Raw genomic sequence first — 23072 nt, forward strand, 5'->3', positions numbered from 1 at the left:
AGTAATTATTACAATAAAAAATTCAATTAACGTTCCCCAAAATTAGCCAAATTTTTTTGGCTAGTTAACGTGAGAATTGTGTGATTTGAATAGGTTTTCAAGTTATGCTTCGAACTTGGGGATTTGATTTATTTAATATTTCTCTTTCTAACGTTTCAAAATATGTCGGGTTCAAAATAGACTGACGGGTTCAGATGCCGATCTAATGATAAATTTTAAGATGCACACCAAAACAATAAAATCCCTTTGAGCCATTTTGGTTATCAGCTACTTTATTTTTGACACAATGGCAAAAATATTTTAATGTAAAAAATCTCCAATTCTCACAAACGAGAACGATAGTATTTACAAATTCCCTCAAAACCCAATTTGAATCCGTCAGATAATCTGAACCTCCCAATTTGGAAACGATATATATAAAAAATTATCTGTTTGATAAAATTTATATATATATAATATTTTATATAACCTCCTTGTAATTATATTTTATATTTTATATAAAATATAAAATATAATTACAAGGGAGTTACAAACTCTCAAATTTTACATGAAAGTTTACAAAATTGGAGAAATCAATATTTTGGTATTTGTGGATAAGACCGTTGTTTCTCCAAACGAGAACTTCAATGACAGTTTTCTTACAATGATTTTTTTGTTTTTTTCAGCCTTTTTGAAGATTTCAATTGCAAAAAATGCTTCGAACTTTTAAGATTATATTAATGCTTTGTAATGACTGTCATATTAGCTCTCTTTTACAAAGATATTAATAGTAGTTGCTATTCGAGTGATGGAAAAACACTTCAAGAAGTTACTGATCCATCACCTTATCTTAGAATATCAGCTAAATGTGAAATTATACAAGTCAACTGCTTTTATAATCTAAGTTCCTTAAAATCATTTTCATTTGAAGATAATACTAACTTAACAACTATAGGAGAAAATAGTTTTTACCTTTGTCTGAATCTTACTCTTATTAATCTATCTTCTTGCAAAAAACTAACAAAAATTTCTTCATATGCTTTTTACGATTGCGATCAAGTTACTGAAGTCTTTTTACCAAAAAGAGTTCTTGAAATCGGTTCTTATGCTTTTTATGATGATGTAAGGATAACAAGAATTCTTATTCCAGCATCAGTGGAAAGAATCAATAAAGGTGCATTTAGTACTACCGATCTGCGCGATCTTGAATTTGAAGAAGGATCAAATTTAACATCAATAGAAGCCAATGCTTTTGAACAGACTAAATTTACTTCTTTTGAAATTCCTGAAAGTGTTACAAAAGTCAGTGGTATCGCATTTAATTATCGTGAATTACCAACTATAACAATTCATCGTAAAAATAAACATTTAGTAATTGAAAGCAACAAACTTTTTTCATCAAATAAAAGCATTTTGTTTTTATTTCTTAATAGAAATCTCAATAGTTATGTAATTCCTGAATCCGTCACAGTTCTTGGAGAGTACAGTTTTTATATGAATGAAATAACTTCAATCACTCTTCACAATTCTGTAACAACTCTTAAAGATTATTGCTTTTACTTTTGTTCTAATCTGATAACATTGACAATTCCAGAAAGCGTGAAATATATTGGAGAAGGAGCATTCACGTCTTGTACTAGTTTAATCAATGTCACATTTTTAGGTCAGGTTGATCAACTTGGTCTGTATATATGTAGTGATTGCAGAGCTCTCGAACTCATTATTTTCCCTAATTCACCAACAATCTTTGATGCATTTTATTTAATTAGTAGTGATATACAAAACGTAAGAATGGCATTCACCCACAAAACATTATTTTCATATGTTTCAATTCAAACAAATGTGAATATTTCAGTTTCATATCTAGATAACCCAAATCTCATTATTACAACAAATTTACTAGTAATGAATTATGACCAAACTATATTATATGAATTTTAGGGATATGAATCTTTTGGAGATGACTACTATAATTTAATAACAATTCCCCACTCAGTTATTACAATTTGCAAAAGAGCATTTGAGAACTCAAAAAGTATTATAGAATTTGAAAGAAATTCACAGTTATCTGTTATTGGTGAATCTGCATTTCGAAATTGTTCTTCAATCCAGAGTATTAGTCTTCCATCATCAATTCAAATCATCTCAGATTATGCATTCAGTTCCTGCAATAAACTCCGATCAATCATTTTCACAGAATCAAACTCATTAGAGAAAATATCTATTAACTCAATCTCCGATTGCAAATATCTTTCTAACATCAGTAACTTTTCATCAGCTAAATATACATGCAATTTTAATACTCTTTACTAGGGATGCGTTAAACACGCCATTTGACCGGGCGTACATTTTTTTGTTCGCCCAAAAATTTCGCCATTTGAGAAATTCAAAAATTAAAAATAAAATTTTAATCTTGATTTTTTTATTTTCGTGATTTTTTTGAAACTTACATAAGCGATGAAATACTTTTTTTTAAGTAATCGTTTATTATATATAAATATATCTTAATAAATTTAATTCCTTAAGGTAGAGCGTGTTCAAATTTAAAATCTCATACAATATTTTCTTAATGGCGTATTTTTCTGAGGTCGCCCAAATAAAGGCGAATTCAAAATTGAGAACTCCAAGGCGTATGGCGAGTATTCAAAAAGTACGCCACTTACAAAATATTGAATGTGGATTATCAATTTTTTGGCGTGTTCAATTTCAAATTTTGATATTTATGTTTATTTTATTCAGTATAATGCTAAGAATTAAAATATAAAATTCATAGAATTTTTCTTTGAAAATATTTTACATTTTTATTAGACCACTCCTAGACTAGTCATCAGGTTATCCTCAGATCATCCTCAGACTACTCCTTAGACCCCTCCTCATCAGACTATTCCTCAGATCTTCCTCATAAGACTCCTCCTCAGATCTTCCTCCTGAGACTACTCTTCAGACTACTCCTTAGAGTCCTCATCATCAGACTAGTCCTGAGACTAGTCCCCAGACTACTCCTGAAACTACTCCTCAGATTATCCTCAAACTCCTCAGATTATCCTCAAACTCCTCAGACTACTCCTCAAACTCCTCAGACTACTTCTCAAACTCCTCAGATTATCCTCAAACTCCTCAGATTATCCTCAAACTCCTCAGACTACTTCTCAAACTCCTCAGATTATCCTCAAACTCCTCAGACTACTCCTCAAACTCCTCAGATTATCCTCAAACTCCTCAGTCTAATCCTCAGACTCCTCCTCAGATTATGCTCAAACTACTCCTCGGTCTAATCCTCAGACTCCTCCTCAGATTATGCTCAGATTATCCTCAAACTCCTCAGACTACTCCTCAAACTCCTCAGATTATCCTCAAACTCCTCAGATTATCCTCAAACTCCTCAGATTATCCTCAAACTCCTCAGACTAATCCTCAGACTCCTCCTCAGATTATCCTCAAACTCCTCAGTCTAATCCTCAAACTCCTCAGATTATCCTCAAACTCCTCGGATTATCCTCAAACTCCTCGGATTATCCTCAAACTCCTCAGATTATCCTCAAACTCCTCAGTCTAATCCTCAGACTCCTCCTCAGATTATCCTCAAACTCCTCAGATTATCCTCAAACTCCTCAGTCTAATCCTCAGACTCCTCCTCAGATTATGCTCAGATTATCCTCAAACTCCTCAGTCTAATCCTCAGACTCCTCCTCAGATTATGCTCAGATTATCCTCAAACTCCTCAGTCTAATCCTCAGGCTCCTCCTCAGATTATGCTCAGATTATCCTCAAACTCCTCAGATTATCCTCAGACTACTCCTCAAACTCCTCAGTCTAATCCTCAGACTCCTCCTCAGATTATGCTCAGATTATCCTCAAACTCCTCAGTCTAATCCTCAAACTCCTCAGATTATCCTCAAACTCCTCGGATTATCCTCAAACTCCTCAGATTATCCTCAAACTCCTCAGATTATCCTCAAACTCCTCAGTCTAATCCTCAGACTCCTCCTCAGATTATGCTCAGATTATCCTCAAACTCCTCAGTCTAATCGTCAGGTTCCTGCTCAGATTATGCTCAAATTATCCTCAAACTCCTCAGTCTAATCCTCAGACTCCTCCTCAGATTATGCTCAGATTATCCTCAAACTCCTCAGTCTAATCCTCAGGCTCCTCCTCAGATTATGCTCAGATTATCCTCAAACTCCTCAAATTATCCTCAGACTACTCCTCAAACTCCTCAGTCTAATCCTCAGACTCCTCCTCAGATTATGCTCAGATTATCTTCAAACTCCTCAGTCTAATCCTCAGACTCCTCCTCAGATTATCCTCAAACTCCTCAGATTATCCTCAAACTCCTCAGACTACTTCTCAAACTCCTCAGACTACTTCTCAAACTCCTCAGATTATCCTCAAACTCCTCAGACTACTCCTCAAACTCCTCAGACTACTCCTCAAACTCCTCAGATTATCCTCAAACTCCTCAGATTATCCTCAAACTCCTCAGATTATCCTCAAACTCTTCAGTCTAATCCTCAGACTCCTCCTCAGATTATCCTCAAACTCCTCAGATTATCCTCAAACTCCTCAGTCTAATCCTCAGACTCCTCCTCAGATTATCCTCAAACTCCTCAGATTATCCTCAAAACTCCTCAGACTATCTCAAACTCCTCAGACTACTTCTCAAACTCCTCAGATTATCCTCAAACTCCTCAGACTACTCCTCAAACTCCTCAGACTACTCCTCAAACTCCTCGGATTATCCTCAAACTCCTCGGATTATCCTCAAACTCCTCAGATTATCCTCAAACTCCTCAGTCTAATCCTCAGACTCCTCCTCAGATTATCCTCAAACTCCTCAGATTATCCTCAAACTCCTCAGTCTAATCCTCAGACTCCTCCTCAGATTATGCTCAGATTATCCTCAAACTCCTCAGTCTAATCCTCAGGCTCCTCCTCAGATTATGCTCAGATTATCCTCAAACTCCTCAGATTATCCTCAGACTACTCCTCAAACTCCTCAGTCTAATCCTCAGACTCCTCCTCAGATTATGCTCAGATTATCCTCAAACTCCTCAGTCTAATCCTCAAACTCCTCAGATTATCCTCAAACTCCTCGGATTATCCTCAAACTCCTCAGATTATCCTCAAACTCCTCAGATTATCCTCAAACTCCTCAGTCTAATCCTCAGACTCCTCCTCAGATTATGCTCAGATTATCCTCAAACTCCTCAGTCTAATCCTCAGACTCCTCCTCAGATTATGCTCAGATTATCCTCAAACTCCTCAGTCTAATCCTCAAACTCCTCAGATTATCCTCAAACTCCTCGGATTATCCTCAAACTCCTCGGATTATCCTCAAACTCCTCAGATTATCCTCAAACTCCTCAGTCTAATCCTCAGACTCCTCCTCAGATTATGCTCAAATTATCCTCAAACTCCTCAGTCTAATCCTCAGACTCCTCCTCAGATTATGCTCAGATTATCCTCAAACTCCTCAGTCTAATCCTCAGGCTCCTCCTCAGATTATGCTCAGATTATCCTCAAACTCCTCAGTCTAATCCTCAAACTACTCCTCGGTCTAATCCTCAGATTATCCTCAAACTCCTCAGATTATCCTCAAACTCCTCAGACTACTTCTCAAACTACTCAGATTATCCTCAAACTACTCAGACTACTCCTCAAACTCCTCAGTCTAATCCTCAGACTCCTCAGACTACTCCTCAAACTCCTCAGATTATCCTCAAACTCCTCAGTCTAATCCTCAGACTCCTCCTCAGATTATCCTCAAACTACTCCTCGGTCTAATCCTCAGACTCCTCCTCAGATTATGCTCTGATTATCCTCAAACTCCTCAGATTATCCTGAAACTCCTCAGATTATCTTAAAACTCCTCAGATTATCCTCAAACTACTCCTCGGTCTAATCCTCAGACTCCTCCTCAGATTATCCTCAAACTCCTCAGACTACTCCTCAAACTCCTCAGATTATCCTCAAACTCCTCAGATTATCCTCAAACTCCTCAGACTACTCCTCAAACTCCTCAGTCTAATCCTCAGACTCCTCCTCAGATTATGCTCAGATTATCTTCAAACTCCTCAGTCTAATCCTCAGACTCCTCCTCAGATTATCCTCAAACTCCTCAGTCTAATCCTCAAACTACTCCTCGGTCTAATCCTCAGATTATCCTCAAACTCCTCAGATTATCCTCAAACTCCTCAGACTACTTCTCAAACTACTCAGATTATCCTCAAACTACTCAGACTACTCCTCAAACTCCTCAGTCTAATCCTCAGACTCCTCAGACTACTCCTCAAACTCCTCAGATTATCCTCAAACTCCTCAGTCTAATCCTCAGACTCCTCCTCAGATTATCCTCAAACTACTCCTCGGTCTAATCCTCAGACTCCTCCTCAGATTATGCTCTGATTATCCTCAAACTCCTCAGATTATCCTGAAACTCCTCAGATTATCTTAAAACTCCTCAGATTATCCTCAAACTACTCCTCGGTCTAATCCTCAGACTCCTCCTCAGATTATCCTCAAACTCCTCAGACTACTCCTCAAACTCCTCAGATTATCCTCAAACTCCTCAGATTATCCTCAAACTCCTCAGACTACTCCTCAAACTCCTCAGATTATCCTCAAACTCCTCAGATTATCCTCAAACTCCTCAGTCTAATCCTCAGGCTCCTCCTCAGATTATGCTCAGATTATCCTCAAACTCCTCAGATTATCCTCAAACTCCTCAGATTATCCTCAAACTCTTCAGTCTAATCCTCAGACTCCTCCTCAGATTATCCTCAAACTCCTCAGATTATCCTCAAACTCCTCAGTCTAATCCTCAGACTCCTCCTCAGATTATCCTCAAACTCCTCAGATTATCCTCAAACTCCTCAGACTACTTCTCAAACTCCTCAGACTACTTCTCAAACTCCTCAGATTATCCTCAAACTCCTCAGACTACTCCTCAAACTCCTCAGACTACTCCTCAAACTCCTCAGATTATCCTCAAACTCCTCAGATTATCCTCAAACTCCTCAGATTATCCTCAAACTCCTCAGATTATCCTCAAACTCCTCAGTCTAATCCTCAGACTCCTCCTCAGATTATGCTCAGATTATCCTCAAACTCCTCAGTCTAATCCTCAGACTCCTCAGATTATCCTCAAACTCCTCGGATTATCCTCAAACTCCTCAGTCTAATCCTCAAACTCCTCAGATTATCCTCAGACTCCTCAGATTATCCTCAAACTCCTCAGACTACTTCTCAAACTCCTCAGACTACTTCTCAAACTCCTCAGACTACTTCTCAAACTCCTCAGATTATCCTCAAACTACTCAGACTACTCCTCAAACTACTCCTCGGTCTAATCCTCAGATTATCCTCAAACTCCTCAGACTACTTCTCAAACTCCTCAGATTATCCTCAAACTACTCAGACTACTCCTCAAACTCCTCAGATATTCTTAAAACTCCTCAGATTATCCTCAAACTACTCAGATTATCCTCAAACTCCTCAGATTATCCTCAAACTCCTCAGACTACTCCTCAAACTCCTCAGATTATCCTCAAACTCCTCAGATTATCCTCAAACTCCTCAGATTATCCTCAAACTCCTCAGACTAATCCTCAGACTCCTCCTCAGATTATGCTCAGATTATCCTCAAACTCCTCAGTCTAATCCTCAGACTCCTCAGATTATGCTCAGATTATCCTCAAACTCCTCAGACTACTTCTCAAACTCCTCAGACTACTTCTCAAACTCCTCAGATTATCCTCAAACTACTCAGACTACTCCTCAAACTCCTCAGATTATCCTCAAACTACTCAGACTACTCCTCAAACTACTCCTCGGTCTAATCCTCAGATTATCCTCAAACTCCTCAGACTACTCCTCAAACTCCTCAGATTATCCTCAAACTACTCAGACTACTGCTCAAACTCCTCAGTTTAATCCTCAGACTCCTCAGATTATGCTCAGATTATCCTCAAACTCTTCAGATTATCTTAAAACTCCTCAGATTATCTTAAAACTCCTCAGACTACTTCTCAAACTCCTCAGATTATCCTCAAACTACTCAGACTACTCCTCAAACTCCTCAGATTATCCTCAAACTCCTCAGACTACTCCTCAAACTCCTCAGATTATCCTCAAACTCCTCAGATTATCCTCAAACTCCTCAGTCTAATCCTCAGGCTCCTCCTCAGATTATGCTCAGATTATCCTCAAACTCTTCAGTCTAATCCTCAGACTCCTCCTCAGATTATCCTCAAACTCCTCAGATTATCCTCAAACTCCTCGGATTATCCTCAAACTCCTCAGTCAAATCCTCAGACTCCTCCTCAGATTATCCTCAAACTCCTCAGATTATCCTCAAACTCCTCAGACTACTTCTCAAACTCCTCAGACTACTTCTCAAACTCCTCAGACTACTTCTCAAACTCCTCAGACTACTTCTCAAACTCCTCAGATTATCCTCAAACTACTCAGACTACTCCTCAAACTCCTCAGATTATCCTCAAACTACTCAGACTACTCCTCAAACTACTCCTCGGTCTAATCCTCAGATTATCCTCAAACTCCTCAGACTACTTCTCAAACTACTCAGATTATCCTCAAACTACTCAGACTACTCCTCAAACTCCTCAGATTATCCTCAAACTCCTCAGATTATCTTAAAACTCCTCAGATTATCCTCAAACTCCTCAGTCTAATCCTCAGGCTCCTCCTCAGATTATCCTCAAACTACTCAGTCTAATCCTCAGGCTCCTCCTCAGATTATGCTCAGATTATCCTCAAACTCTTCAGTCTAATCCTCAGACTCCTCCTCAGATTATCCTCAAACTCCTCAGATTATCCTCAAACTCCTCAGATTATCCTCAAACTCCTCAGATTATCCTCAAACTCCTCAGTCTAATCCTCAGACTCCTCCTCAGATTATCCTCAAACTCCTCAGATTATCCTCAAACTCCTCAGACTACTCCTCAAACTCCTCAGACTACTCCTCAAACTCCTCAGACTACTTCTCAAACTCCTCAGATTATCCTCAAACTCCTCAGATTATCCTCAAACTCCTCAGACTACTCCTCAAACTCCTCAGATTATCCTCAAACTCCTCAGATTATCCTCAAACTCCTCAGATTATCCTCAAACTCCTCAGACTAATCCTCAGACTCCTCCTCAGATTATGCTCAGATTATCCTCAAACTCCTCAGTCTAATCCTCAGACTCCTCAGATTATGCTCAGATTATCCTCAAACTCCTCAGACTACTTCTCAAACTCCTCAGACTACTTCTCAAACTCCTCAGATTATCCTCAAACTCCTCAGACTACTCCTCAAACTCCTCAGATTATCCTCAAACTACTCAGACTACTCCTCAAACTACTCCTCGGTCTAATCCTCAGATTATCCTCAAACTCCTCAGACTACTCCTCAAACTCCTCAGATTATCCTCAAACTCTTCAGATTATCCTCAAACTCCTCAGACTACTCCTCAAACTCCTCAGATTATCCTCAAACTACTCAGATTATCCTCAAACTCCTCAGATTATCCTCAAACTCCTCAGACTAATCCTCAGACTCCTCCTCAGATTATCCTCAAACTCTTCAGATTATCCTCAAACTTCTCAGATTATCCTCAAACTCCTCAGACTACTTCTCAAACTCCTCAGATTATCCTCAAACTCCTCAGATTATCCTCAAACTCCTCAGATTATCTTAAAACTCCTCAGATTATCCTCAAACTCCTCAGTCTAATCCTCAGGCTCCTCCTCAGATTATCCTCAAACTCCTCAGACTACTCCTCAAACTCCTCAGATTATCCTCAAACTTCTCAGATTATCCTCAAACTCGTCAGATTATCCTCAAACTCCTCAGACTAATCCTCAGACTCCTCCTCAGATTATCCTCAAACTCTTCAGATTATCCTCAAACTTCTCAGATTATCCTCAAACTCCTCAGACTACTTCTCAAACTCCTCAGATTATCCTCAAACTACTCAGACTACTCCTCAAACTCCTCAGATTATCTTAAAACTCCTCAGATTATCCTCAAACTCCTCAGTCTAATCCTCAGGCTCCTCCTCAGATTATCCTCAAACTCCTCAGACTACTCCTCAAACTCCTCAGACTACTCCTCAAACTCCTCAGATTATCCTCAAACTCTTCAGATTATCCTCAAACTCCTCAGACTACTCCTCAAACTCCTCAGATTATCCTCAAACTCCTCAGATTATCCTCAAACTCCTCAGATTATCCTCAAACTCCTCAGTCTAATCCTCAGACTCCTCCTCAGATTATCCTCAAACTCTTCAGATTATCCTCAAACTTCTCAGATTATCCTCAAACTCCTCAGACTACTTCTCAAACTCCTCAGATTATCCTCAAACTACTCAGACTACTCCTCAAACTCCTCAGATTATCCTCAAACTCCTCAGATTATCTTAAAACTCCTCAGATTATCCTCAAACTCCTCAGTCTAATCCTCAGGCTCCTCCTCAGATTATCCTCAAACTCTTCAGACTACTCCTCAAACTCCTCAGACTACTCCTCAAACTCCTCAGACTACTCCTCAAACTCCTCAGACTACTCCTCAAACTCCTCAGATTATCCTCAAACTCCTCAGATTATCCTCAAACTCCTCCTCAGATTATGCTTAAACTCCTCAGATTATCCTCAAACTCCTCCTCAGATTATCATTTTACATATATATATATCGATAACTAAATAATTACTTATTATACTTTCTTTATTTTTTTTTAATTTTAAAATAATATTAATATATCTTTCTACGTTTAATGATGAAAAGAGAAAAGAAAGAGAGAGAGAAAAAAAAAATAAAAAGGACGGCGATAATTTTGTATTGTTTTGTTATTCGGCCGAATGGCGGGTATGAAGTAGCCGCCATTCGGCCCCAAAAATGGCGTATTATTCTATTTTTAAACGGTCATGGCGTAAAACCGTCGCATCCCTACTCTTTACTACAAAAACGAAACAGGTCAATATCTTATTTATCACTTGAGTCAATCAAGTGACAAAGCTTTAATTATTAACTGTCAAGTTATCTGTAGTTATTCATTCAATTATAGCAACAACATCGAAAATATCATTATTTCATCAAACAGTGTTTCATTGATCCAAACACATTCATTCAACAACTGTTCCAATCTTAAATACATCAACTTCCCTCTCTCAGTTGAAACCGTTGAATCATTTTCATTTAATTTCTGCAATTCTATTCGATGTCCAGTTTTTGTTGAAAACAGATCCAATGACTACATTAACATGATTCAAAATTCAGGGATCCCAAAAAATCTTATAATTACCGCGCCACAAGGATTACAGTTCTTTGTCCCACCAAAAAATGATACAGACGACTGTACTTTTCACACCTTTAAGTTGACGACATTTGGGACTCAACCAAAATTTGTCCATATTATTTATGCACAAAGTATAGTTTTTATTTAGATGCAAAATTAATTCAATCAAATGATTAACAGATTTGTTTACATTCGTCTAAAGAATTGATATCGAAGAACTCACTCTGAACTGTTTTGACGAGCCTTTTATAGAGATCTCAGGTCAAAATGCATTTTTTTTTATTTTCCCAAAAATAAGTTTTTACATGAACATGTGTATATTATATGAAGTATATTGATAAGGTAAAAATTAAATTTTATTGCATATTCATCGAGAAAATAAACTAACGAATCCCTCAAAATTGAGAGGGTAATCCTCCTCTCAAATAAACGTACATACGGGTGCACCCTTAAACCACATTGATTATTAGCAACCGAACGGAGATATTTAATATAGACTATCTCTAATAAATCAATGCATAAAACAAATTCAAACCAGATCGCTACTTTTTTTGTGGATTTTTCAAATTTAGGTGATATATCTCTATTGAAGGAGATTCATTTTAATTACGACATATAGCATGATCGAACACAATGAAATTGAAGGTTAATAAGGGTTCTGATCAGGGATTTCTGATATAATAAAAGTAAGAGACTTGCCATCAAACATCTATTTGACAAATGAAATGAGCTGCAAATCGGCATCCAATCATAATGCTTCATAGTCTGAGCTTAGATTTTCAGATTCAAATCACAACCTCCACTAATATTATCTTTGATCGGCCAAAACGTTTAAGTACTATAATACAATAAATAAGCGTAATAAATGCAAAAACCAATCAACTATCGGTTCATTATCACCAACAAAAAAATTAAATATAAAAGGTTCTTAAATACGTAAATTTACACAACTGAGTTTCATTTTATTAGTTCATCAATAAGAAATCACTTTGGATATTGAATATCGTTTCAAAATTTTGACACTAGGATTTATCCATCAAAACATTTTATTTTGCACTTGATTTTTCATTAGAGCAATCAAATCGTTTTTATGAAATCAGATTTTGTTTTTTTTTTAAATCGGATATTCCATAAAAATTCCATTTGATAATAGATATTGATGTTTTGTTGACTTCACGAGTCGATAATTCTTTTTTCAAAAAATTATGAAATTGAAAAGCTCTAAACGTACAATGATGATCAATACTCTTTTTTCGATAATAAAATCTATATAATACGAGACTCACCAATAAAAATTCATGATAACTCAATAAAATTAAGCTCATATCACATTCTGAAAAAGTTATAAATTACGAAGGGTAATTTACCCTTTGTACTTTTTGAAAGGAAATAAAAGAAATAAACAATTCCTTTTTATGATGTTAAACTGATTTCCCATATTTCGTTTATTTAGAACCAATTTTTCAATAGTTGTAAATTTAAAATAAATAATATGTCTACTTTCCAATTCGATCATTGCGTTGTTTTAAATCAACACGCTGAAAGGCTTAAAGCAGCCTTATACAATGTAAACAAAACAATCAATCCTAAAGAAAATTCAGTTCTTCAGAGTAAAGAGATCAAAGATCTTTGCAAAGCAATCAAAGATGGAAAAACAATGGATCAAGAAAAATTCCCACATCTTGACAATGATAAGATCACTCACTATGGAGGATTCTTAAGAACTCCATTCTCCGTTTTAAACCATTATATGAATTTCCAAGGCAGAGCAATTGACGCACTTCGTGATGCCCTTAACGAATCAAAGATCTTCGATATCAGCTGGAACTACATATACGTTATTCCAGTTCTTAAGTTATTCGTAAATTATTGCCAGTTAAACTTCTTTGTTAATCACATCAAGGATCTAGATCGTGTCGTCATGGTCTACAGGTACTGCTACTTCAAGAACCAGTCGCATGAATGCCCAACTGCCCAAGCTTTACTTAAAACTCTCCAAGAAAGACAAGGTTTTAAGATTCTCGATGCTGAATTGCAGCAAGTTAACGAGAAGTTCAGAGCCCTCTTCAAATCCATCATAGCAATTATTTCTCGTCTTCTCAAGGCCGGATCCGGATATACTTGGAAAGATCTCAACCTTTCCGACAATCCAAATCCAGCTGACAAGGACAACATCTTCATCAAGCCAGAATACATCATCATGCAGAACATGAAGCTCATTACTGAAGCATTTACATATTTCTGCATCGTTAGAGGCGAAGTTCTCCATGAAGAGCGCATTTTCGCCGATGCTTTCCTTGACATTTTAGCCCACAATACCCAAATCCACCTTTGTGGCGAGTTTACCCTTGATATCCAGGATATCATCTCAGAATTCTCCAAGGTAAAGCAAAGCAAGAAGAGTTTCGACGTATCCATCCTCAACAGCGTCGACTCCCGTCGCGAAGACCTTGTTCGCAACCGCCTTTACCGCCAAAGAAAGTTGGCCATGATTTTGAGAGAGTACCATACAGTTGCCACATACAATTTCGACACAATTCTTCCTAAGCTCCCGATTATCCAGGCAATCATGGGTTACGCGAACTTCGAAATCCTTTCTGGCGTTTTCATGACCGATGACAAGTACTTCAACAAGCTCAAACCAGAAGATAAGAACAATATCGCTTCAACTCTTATCGGTTTGATCGAAGCCGCTTCCGAAATGATCATTTTATTCGCTAGAAACAAGTTCGAAGTTGCCCGTTTCCTTGTTTACAACTTCCGTGAGTACGATGGTCCATTCCTTGATACAGAGATTCACTCCTTCAACCTTCCGAACGAGAACTTCCAGAGATTATCTAAAATCAAAGATGCTCTCAAATCTGTTGATATTTCTGCCTTCGATAATGGCACCAAATACGATGTCTCCGGTCTTTCCATGGCTCTCATGCGCGAAATGTCCTTCTTCAACTCATATTCCAGATCTCGTGGTCTTGCTCACTTGGCACCATTATTCACTCTCATATCATCTATCTACACACGCATCAATCTCTACAATACATTGGACCTCGCGTTCCTCGAAATTTGCCAATTACATCGTTTATGGGGCTACAACAAGTTCTTCCAGGAGAACGTCGCGATTGATGACAAGAAGAGCCATCTCATGGAGAAAGCCGCAACATTACTCTACCTCGCCCACTTCTACCAGTACGATATCCCATCTCTTGCTGAAGTTGAGAACTACAAGGACGACATGAAGGAATTCCTGAAGACATCCAAGAAGATTGTCGCAGACAACATCTCCCACTTCGCATTCAAGCTGAGAGATAACTCATTGCCAGAATTAGTCAACCAAACTAAGCCATCTATTGCAATCCAAGTCCGTGCGGAAGCACATCGCGAGGCAGGACAACCAGTGAAGGCTAAAAAGCCATCACAGTTGCCAATTGGCCAAGAATCAATTTTAACAAACAGAAAACTCTTGACTTTCATCGATAACGCTACACAAGCCATGGACAAGTTGTTCATTGACGTCAAGCAGATCGGCTCTGTCCAGTCTTTCGGCGAAACAGTCACTGTTTACGAAGATATCAAGAATGGTCTTATGAATTACTTCGCCGGTAGCTTCTGGAAGAAGGTAAAGGCCGACTCACCATTCGCTGTTGACGATATCCTCAACGAAACGAAGGTCATCCTCCAGCACGCGACAAACGCCGCACTCCTCGATTACACCGTCGAGTACGACAAGATCTTCAATACACTCACACAGATAAGCATCGTTAAGTCAGACCACTTGACAGTTGAGGCTGACAAATCTGGCGCTTTGGCCACTATAATGGGTAATATGTACAGAAACTTCCTCAAGACAATTCTCCCGAATTCATACTTCTCCAACGTATCACAAATGTTCGTTTCTTCAGCAAAGAACAGCGATCTTCCTTCACAACTCGGTTCTCCAAATGCAATTCGCGTAATTTACAACATCCTCGGAGCAAAGGGTCTCGCAATGATCGATATCATCGCTTGCGAGGTTTTCGCTGAGGTTGGCGAACAACTTGCAAAGGAAATGTCAAATGGAAAATATCCAGATATAATTGTAAAGGCATTCAATGAGAATTCGTCTAAGCCAAACCAATGGCTCAAGGGCGCAGCCCAAGATCCAGGTTTCGAGCCAACAGCTACAAAGGCATCAGAACTTATGATTCATCTTGGCGCAATTTCTCGTTTCAGACGCTTACTCAGATCATCAGTACCATTCAAACAGAAAGAGCTCACAGAATACCCATACCTTGCTCAGACAATCAAACCAGAAAACGATGAAGTTCTCGGACCACTTCTTGTCAACACAAATATCCAGAAGCTCATGTCCTCAGAGAACGCACCACAGATTTTCGGATCAGCTTTGATCTCAATTTACTGGTACGACCTCAAATACGAAATCGGAACAAACGCATTTCCAAACGACGGCCATCTGTTCGCAATGGGATTCGAAGCCGTTGTCGCCGCTGCTAAGAAGGAAAGAGTCACTCTCCGTTCGATTATGAAAGATTTCGTCGCTACTCTCTATTACACAATGCCAGCAGCCCACGACATTAACAATCTCAGAGCAAAGAAAGGAAAGTGGCCAAAGCAGCACATGGTTCTTTTGATCGACCACATCGTTCAGAACTCGAATTACGTCGACTACGCAATCCTCGAACAGGTGTTACCTTTCTCTACTATTAGACACGTATATGCAAATATCTTCGCCCAGTCAAAGAGCGAAAAGTTCTACTTATAAATTTTTTTTATTTTTTATTCAAAAACCAGAAAAAATTAATTTCATTTATTACAAAAAGTCAAAGGACGATTTCCGTGTTATGGATTTTAAATAAAAAGTTTTCGTTTATATTTTAAATTTTAACTAATTTTTTGTTTCTTAACTTCTCTCTAATGAAACATCTCGTCTTGATTGTGATAGTTTCATGAACTCAAATGATAGAAAATTTACTTTTATTTAATAAGATTTTGAAAAATATGATATTCAGTTTATTCTAATAATGGAAGAAATTATTACAATTGATAAGTTCTCATCAGCCACCATTTAGAATATGGTTTATCTTGAAAACACACAATATCTCAAATTATTATTACGTATATTAAGAATTAATAAGTTTAAATAGGTTCAACTAGTATAAGATTAAGCTTTTGCCTTTGAAATATGATATGTCTGCCCTTATTGAATTTTGATTTTTGGAAATGTAAATTTTAATTTCATGAAATAAGATTTTCTGTTAGTATTCAATGAATGCATTAATACATCAGCTCGATTTGTACTCTGAAAAGATCAATGAAAATAATTTTTGAGAAAATTCAGCTATTTGATGATTTTCATGTGAACATAGTTCATCTAGACGTTCTTGAATGATTTCATATTGATCTTTTATTATGTCATCATTATAATTTCTTTTGACAAAAGAATCAACGATATTTAAACCAACAAGAATGCACTTGGTATCATCTGATTCAATTATATCTGAAATGGAATTAAAAATACCTAAAGAAATAAAAGTAATAAGATTTGCATTTGTTCCAAATTCAATTATATCTTTAATCAGCTTTGCAGTATCAATTCTAACTAAAAATGGTCCTTTATCTAATAAATTCATGATATTTTGAATCATTTCATTGCTGAAATGAATTGAGTAGCTTGGTGATGATAATATTTTCATTGCTAAGAGATTTAAAGTCAAACACATAAATTCTTGCTTCAATTCAGTATTGATAGATTTTAACTGAGTGAATGTACTGAGGATTTCAATAGAAAGCATCCTTAAATATGAAATTTGAATTTCGGAGAGATTAAGGAGTAATTCCATAGCTGAAACTCTAGGCCTTATCTTAGAATTTAATATAATTTCTGTAAATAGTTGCAAAAATTCATCCGAATCTTGTATTAGCTGTAAAACATCTCCTTTTGCAATTTTTTGAATATTATCTAGTGTCTTTATGAATTGGCACATTGATAAATCATTCAAATCATCGTGGTTTCTAAGAAAGTATATTGAAATTTCAGCAATTCTTGTTAAAATTTCAAAATTAAGAGGAAACTTCGTGATTGAAAGTAACAAGTATGATATTTCATCTGGAGGTAATCTATTATCAGCTTGTTCAAATATAATGTTTGAAAAATTATCAATCACCTGATTCCTAGCATTTTCTGATCGACTAGATAGAGTTGAAATCATATGGATTAGTTCATTGCATTTTACACTATTTGAACAATTTGTGAAATATCCATAAGCTCTTTCCAAAAATGAAAATTGATTTGAGATTAATCTTTCAATATCAAATTGTTCATTTTCTATAAAGAGTGAATTCATGATTATCAAATATGCATCTGAGAATTCCTTATTTTCTCTATTAAATGATAAGTCAATAATTTTTTCTAAAAATTGGTCTGTGAGCATATTTGGTTCAAAAATAGAATCACCAAAAACATCTATTATCTCATCAAATTCATCAGCAATACTAATTAATATGTCAAGATCATTTGTTTCTAAAAACTGAGAAATATCATCGAGAAGTATAGATTTAGCCCCAACAATATCATCATCCTCTTGATCATCGCTGTTTTGTCCCTTCTTTCCCTTTTGGCACAGCATTATGTTGGATGAATAAAGAAAATCTTAATGAAAAAATGAATTTAATGATAAAAAATATACAAAACCTATATGTTCTACTGCTATGCTCTATATATGCTTAATCAATGCTTTTCCTAAATTTTGTCTTTCTTTGAATTTTTTTGATTTTTTGTCACTTTTGATGGCGGAAACGAAGGCTAAAATCCCCAATCTGCCAAAGAAAAGAGACTTTCGTCAGAGAGCTCATTGCAATCCTTTGAGTGACCGCGACATTCCTTACCCATTAAATCCAGATGTTGTCGATTGGACTGAATATTATCCAATTTTGACTTCAAATCCGGACTCCATTCCTGATCATTACCCAACAATTCTTGATATTGGTTGTGGTTTCGGTGGAATGTCTTTTGCTCTTTCACCAGAATTCCCAAATAACTTAATTCTCGCTTTAGAAATCAGATCACAAGTTGCAACATACGTAGAAAAGAAGATTCAAGCCTTTCACGCTCAAGGATTATCATTAAATATTCAAGTTCAATGGACAAATACAATGAGAACTTTAATGCGCTATATTAGAGCTCATACAATCGAAAAGATATTCATTCTATTCCCAGATCCTCACTTCAAGAAGAAAAAGTCGAAATGGCGGATTATTTCTCAACAACTTCTTGATGAATACGCTTTCATTATGAAAGGAGGTGCTAGAATGTACCTTGTTACTGATGTTCGCCAATACTTTGAATATGCTGTTCCACTTTTGGAGGCACATCCTCTTTTTAAGCGTATTACTGATTTAGATTCTGATAAATGCGTTGAGCTCTCCAAAACATCTACAGAAGAATCAAATAAGGTCTCAGAAAATGGTGGCCAGAAATTTGCTTGTGTCTTCGAAAGAATACCTTTATAAAGTATAATAAAATGTTTTTCTTTTAAGATATAATGATATTTTTAATATTTTCTACTTTAAGGAATTCATTTCATATGAATCTGATGAATAAAATTTACAATATCAATCAAATTCAAACCTTTCAAGATTTCAGACGTAAATTAACCTATGTAAGTATACTGTTATGCCCAATTGATCAAAATAATGGTCATTCACGCTTGGAAAATTTAAAATTTTGAAAGGTTTATATGATAAATTTTGATCTTAGCATATACACGCCACACACATTGTTCTGGATAATTTCAAAATGTTCCTCAAAAATTGAATAGAGGCAATATTACTCGAATTTGGATAATTCTATTCAATTTGTTTTACCCAGATTTTCCTTACTTTTACCACTCCCCATGTAATTTCTGGGGAAAACGATAATTCATTTTTTTTATGGATGAATAGATCGTTTTCCTAGAAAGGACCTCATATCTCTGGCTAAAAAGAGTGTCAGATCCTAAATAGGTTATTGATCTAGTGTACAAATCCAATAAAAAGCCTATTTTTTTGGCTTTTTTGGTGCTCATTTTTTCGAAGATCTACATGAATATGGAGAAACCATCGGATTTTTTTGGTTAACCCACATCTTCATGTAGTCTGGACTATCTTTCCTCGAAGGACCTCTTTACGGGTGTAAAAACTCATAAAGTTCTCAAAAGATTCATTCTCGATCTCCATGCTGAAAGAATTTACAATAAAAAAGAGATCTACGCATCAAACTACAGCCATAAATGAACTGAACCCCTAAAGCTCAGCTCTTAGTTTATCAAAAACGTCGAAATCCTTCTCATTGCAATCAAATTTTCTCAATAACTCATAAGAAAAATCGAATTTTGATTAAGCCGCTGTTATAGGTATCACAAATACTACAAACTTGAGCAATATCGAAATTGCCAGCAAAAGTTTGAAATTGCATTGCTCATATTTGTTTTGTAAACTAAAAATCTGCTTATATTATTCATTAATTTTTTATATATTATTCATATACTTTAATAAAAACAATACTATTTCACCTTAAAAATGAATTTCATAAGTCAATATTATTTTTTTGAAAATGTATCAATTTTCGATTAAAACAACATGAGAATAAAATTTACGCAAAATTATTTTAAAAAATGGTTTTAAAAATTTACAATAGATGAAGAATAAGATTGCAAGAAGTTTTGAAGTTTAATTTTAAGAAAAAAAATTCGGATATTATTCATGGATCTAAGTAATCTGATATTTGAGTATCGGCACTATGCATAAAACATATATTTATAGTTTTTTTGGATTTTTATGATTTTAAATATATTCAAATTTGGCAATCCAATAGATTTTTAAAAAATAGGTAAATAAAAATAGATTACATATGCAGCAGATTTAGAACATGAAACAAATCTTATAGTGACCCAAAAAAAATTCATGATCCAAAAAAGAAAAAAATTGGCTAAATGGGAATCAAACCTTGGCATAATGAATCATTATGTCGGATGTTTCCACTACACCGGCAGTTCGAAAAATACCCTTGGTGGTTCTATTTAATAGCTACACCCAACGATAGGCGGTGTCTCCAGCTTTAGAGAGGTGGTAAAAGTAAGGAAAATCTGGGTATTTCATAAATGTTGTTGTTTGATCTTTTTACCATTACTCGCTCGCTCGATAATCCAGGGGAATCCTGCAGCTCCCAAAGCGAAGGTAATTATGGCTACATTAATTATTATGAGGATTCTACATATAAAAAGAAACTAGAATCTTACTATCACAACGGAAACAAGTACGATTGGAATTGGGCTATTGGGAGTGTTTGCCCTTTAACAACTGGATCACATACTATTCATGTTGAAGCGTATCCTGCATTACAATCATCTTTTGATGGGGAAGATTATGTCGACAAAGGAGATTGGTGTTCTGGCACTCAGAGTCATGACTTTACCAAAACATTATATGCACACAGATGTTATCCATTAATGATTGCAGATTATACTAATTGTATTTTTGGTGTGAACTTACATGGGTATATTGATGGCAATCTTATTACAAACACAACAGCCACAATATTAGACTGCCTTACATCAGATTGCATGAAAGGATACTATACTGACACATGTGAAAAACAGGTTGATGCGTTTTGTAATGGAAACGGTTCTCCAGAATATGGCCGTGACTCATCGGGTATTGGATGCGTCTGCACAAGCCATGGATCAAACTTGTTCTGTGAAGACACTTCTCAGTATGCTTTTCCAGCAGGTAGCAGAGGAGTAAAGTTTACTTCATACTACAACTCAAGTAGAAATGACAATTCTGCAACATATGATGATTTCACAACAAAAGAGTTCTATGAGTCATACACGACTATTGAACTGAACTCAGTCCTTTGGCAACCTCAGAACTCAGACATGCAGTTCCAACTGACATCTGTACCTAATGCAGAGCTTTACATTGATGGAACTTTAGTTGGTGGATCTTTATCTGATCAATATGGATGTGAAGAGCTTGAGCAGACAGTTATTACAACAACGAAGCAATACTTAAAGCGTGGACGCCATACAATTAAAATTGTCATGAGACCTGGTTGTGCAATGTTCCCACAATCAATGAGACTTCAATGGATGTTCTACCGCTGGTATTCAAATAATCCTACAGGCTTTGAAGATATTCCAGCTCGTTACTTGGGCACAGCTTAAATCAGACAGATAGAAATATAATGTTTTGTCACCATGATTAAAAAAATTATTATTTTATCTTATATAAAAACGAATTTATTCACTGATCAGATTGAGAGTGAACAGTATTCAAAATTTGACAGCTATTTCAATTTTCTTGAAATTTCTGTCAAAATATTGTTAAACCTTATATTATCCAGGCTTGCTTAAATACTATCCTATTCATTAGTTAATAATTCATTTGGATCTGCGACAGTAAATGTTACAAAGTATCCAAAGACATACATTTTCGATTATCCATGCATATCAAATTCAATCTGCACAGATTATGTTATCAATTTTTCAGCAGGAGTATACAAATTTGATCTGTATGGTGCTTCTGGTGGGTCGAAACCGGGATTAACCGCTTCATTCCTTGATAGTAAAGCTATTTGTATCGATGATGAATTTATTTCTGTTGCCAACGGAAATGCAAAATGTAGACAGGTCCCAAGCCGAGGAGGTGCTGGTGGCTACATATCAGGCATTATAACCATTTCCCATAGTCTAACCGCCTTTGCGACGATAGGTGGCAGAGGAATCTATGAATTTAATTCGAAAATAATTCATGACACCAATATTAGTAACATGATCAAAGGTGGATACGGCGGTGGGGGCAATACGTTCAATTACTGGATGTCTGAAAGCAATTTTGGAGCAGGGAGCGGCGGTGGCCAAACCGCTGTCAAATTTTTACAAAACGATTTATGGCACCGAGTAATTGTAAGCGGTGCTGGGGGAGGATCTGATAATTCCATTGATAATGAAGTATTTAACGGCACGGACGATGGATCAGGTGGTGCTGGAGGGGGATTAGTTGGACAAGGATATTGGATGAATGGAGTTTATCAATCTGACAGATTGGCAAATTCCACTTATGGCTTCACTTTTGGTTTTGGAGAATCCGCTCAAAAAGATCGATCCTTAAATCCAGATGGAGTTATCCCTGCCGAAGGAGGTTATGATAGACCTGGTGCGGGAGCAGGATGGTTTGGTGGTTTTGCTGGACAGAAGGGAAATGCTGGCTCTGGTGGAGGAAGCTCTTGGGCTTTGTGTTCTGACGCAATTATTCCAAAAGGAAATATTTATGCAAATGGTACGTTTTATAATGAAACCCAAAATTTTCCATATGCATTCAAGTTAACAGATGGATATGTTTTTAGAAATGTAAAAACAGCATCTGGAGTTTGGGAAGGCAATGGAAGACTTATTATTACAGTTCTTGAAAACTTTCTTGTTCTTTCTTGTCAATTAAGAAGCAATTTCAAATTAATCTATGATGCTCTATTTGCTATCCTTACACAAACCAATTAACTTTTTTTTAAATAAATCCATCGATTAATGAGATAGAACAATATTTTTAGATATATCTCTATAAAAAAATTGAAATGAAAGTTTTATTTTGTTCAATATTATGAAGCTAAAAATATCAAGATTTTTCAATTTGCGCAAGCATTCACAAAAATTCCAGACTAAATCATCATAATTTTTGCAAATACAAAAGAGAAATATGATTCACTTTTTTGACAATAACTCAAATTTCTGACATGTGAATCGAAGGTCATGTCATGCGGGTGT

General features: G+C 36.3%; 10 protein-coding genes across 10 annotated transcripts; 9 read left to right on the forward strand and 1 right to left on the reverse strand.

Moving 5' to 3' along the window:
- Nucleotides 1-729: 729 nt before the first annotated feature.
- Nucleotides 730-2370, forward strand: TVAGG3_0174660 (ribonuclease inhibitor domain-containing protein; the record flags this gene model as incomplete). Its single annotated transcript, XM_001582214.1, has 1 exon — nucleotides 730-1920. The coding sequence occupies one exon, from the start codon at nucleotides 730-732 to the stop codon at nucleotides 1918-1920; it is 1191 nt and encodes a 396-aa protein (XP_001582264.1).
- Nucleotides 2371-2799: 429 nt separating this feature from the next.
- Nucleotides 2800-4597, forward strand: TVAGG3_0174670 (uncharacterized protein; the record flags this gene model as incomplete). The annotated part of the gene is made up of 1 exon (XM_001582215.1): nucleotides 3230-3535. The coding sequence occupies one exon, from the start codon at nucleotides 3230-3232 to the stop codon at nucleotides 3533-3535; it is 306 nt and encodes a 101-aa protein (XP_001582265.1).
- Nucleotides 4598-6659: 2062 nt separating this feature from the next.
- Nucleotides 6660-7160, forward strand: TVAGG3_0174680 (uncharacterized protein; the record flags this gene model as incomplete). Its single annotated transcript, XM_001582216.1, has 1 exon — nucleotides 6660-7160. One exon carries the CDS (start codon nucleotides 6660-6662, stop codon nucleotides 7158-7160), a length of 501 nt encoding a protein of 166 aa, XP_001582266.1.
- A 497-nt stretch (nucleotides 7161-7657) lies between these two features.
- On the forward strand, nucleotides 7658-8146 carry TVAGG3_0174690 (uncharacterized protein; the record flags this gene model as incomplete). Its single annotated transcript, XM_001582217.1, has 1 exon — nucleotides 7658-8146. One exon carries the CDS (start codon nucleotides 7658-7660, stop codon nucleotides 8144-8146), a length of 489 nt encoding a protein of 162 aa, XP_001582267.1.
- A 1051-nt stretch (nucleotides 8147-9197) lies between these two features.
- Nucleotides 9198-9716, forward strand: TVAGG3_0174700 (uncharacterized protein; the record flags this gene model as incomplete). The annotated part of the gene is made up of 1 exon (XM_001582218.1): nucleotides 9198-9716. One exon carries the CDS (start codon nucleotides 9198-9200, stop codon nucleotides 9714-9716), a length of 519 nt encoding a protein of 172 aa, XP_001582268.1.
- A 3048-nt stretch (nucleotides 9717-12764) lies between these two features.
- Nucleotides 12765-16153, forward strand: TVAGG3_0174710 (NCK-associateD protein 1 family; the record flags this gene model as incomplete). The annotated part of the gene is made up of 1 exon (XM_001582219.1): nucleotides 12770-16036. The coding sequence occupies one exon, from the start codon at nucleotides 12770-12772 to the stop codon at nucleotides 16034-16036; it is 3267 nt and encodes a 1088-aa protein (XP_001582269.1).
- Nucleotides 16154-16338: 185 nt separating this feature from the next.
- TVAGG3_0174720 (armadillo (ARM) repeat-containing protein family) lies at nucleotides 16339-17900 on the reverse strand (the record flags this gene model as incomplete). The annotated part of the gene is made up of 1 exon (XM_001582220.1): nucleotides 16557-17900. The coding sequence occupies one exon, from the start codon at nucleotides 17898-17900 to the stop codon at nucleotides 16557-16559; it is 1344 nt and encodes a 447-aa protein (XP_001582270.1).
- Nucleotides 17901-18060: 160 nt separating this feature from the next.
- On the forward strand, nucleotides 18061-19767 carry TVAGG3_0174730 (tRNA (guanine-N7-)-methyltransferase protein; the record flags this gene model as incomplete). Its single annotated transcript, XM_001582221.2, has 1 exon — nucleotides 18061-18783. One exon carries the CDS (start codon nucleotides 18061-18063, stop codon nucleotides 18781-18783), a length of 723 nt encoding a protein of 240 aa, XP_001582271.1.
- Nucleotides 19768-20174: 407 nt separating this feature from the next.
- On the forward strand, nucleotides 20175-21735 carry TVAGG3_0174740 (uncharacterized protein; the record flags this gene model as incomplete). The annotated part of the gene is made up of 1 exon (XM_001582222.1): nucleotides 20412-21476. One exon carries the CDS (start codon nucleotides 20412-20414, stop codon nucleotides 21474-21476), a length of 1065 nt encoding a protein of 354 aa, XP_001582272.1.
- Nucleotides 21736-22082: 347 nt separating this feature from the next.
- On the forward strand, nucleotides 22083-22808 carry TVAGG3_0174750 (glycine-rich protein family; the record flags this gene model as incomplete). Its single annotated transcript, XM_001582223.1, has 1 exon — nucleotides 22083-22808. The coding sequence occupies one exon, from the start codon at nucleotides 22083-22085 to the stop codon at nucleotides 22806-22808; it is 726 nt and encodes a 241-aa protein (XP_001582273.1).
- Between the last annotated feature and the right edge of the window lie 264 nt (nucleotides 22809-23072).

This window comes from Trichomonas vaginalis, chromosome IV (genome assembly GCF_026262505.1).
Source record: "Trichomonas vaginalis G3 chromosome IV, whole genome shotgun sequence".
In the NCBI taxonomy this organism is placed as follows: Eukaryota; Parabasalia; order Trichomonadida; family Trichomonadidae; genus Trichomonas; species Trichomonas vaginalis.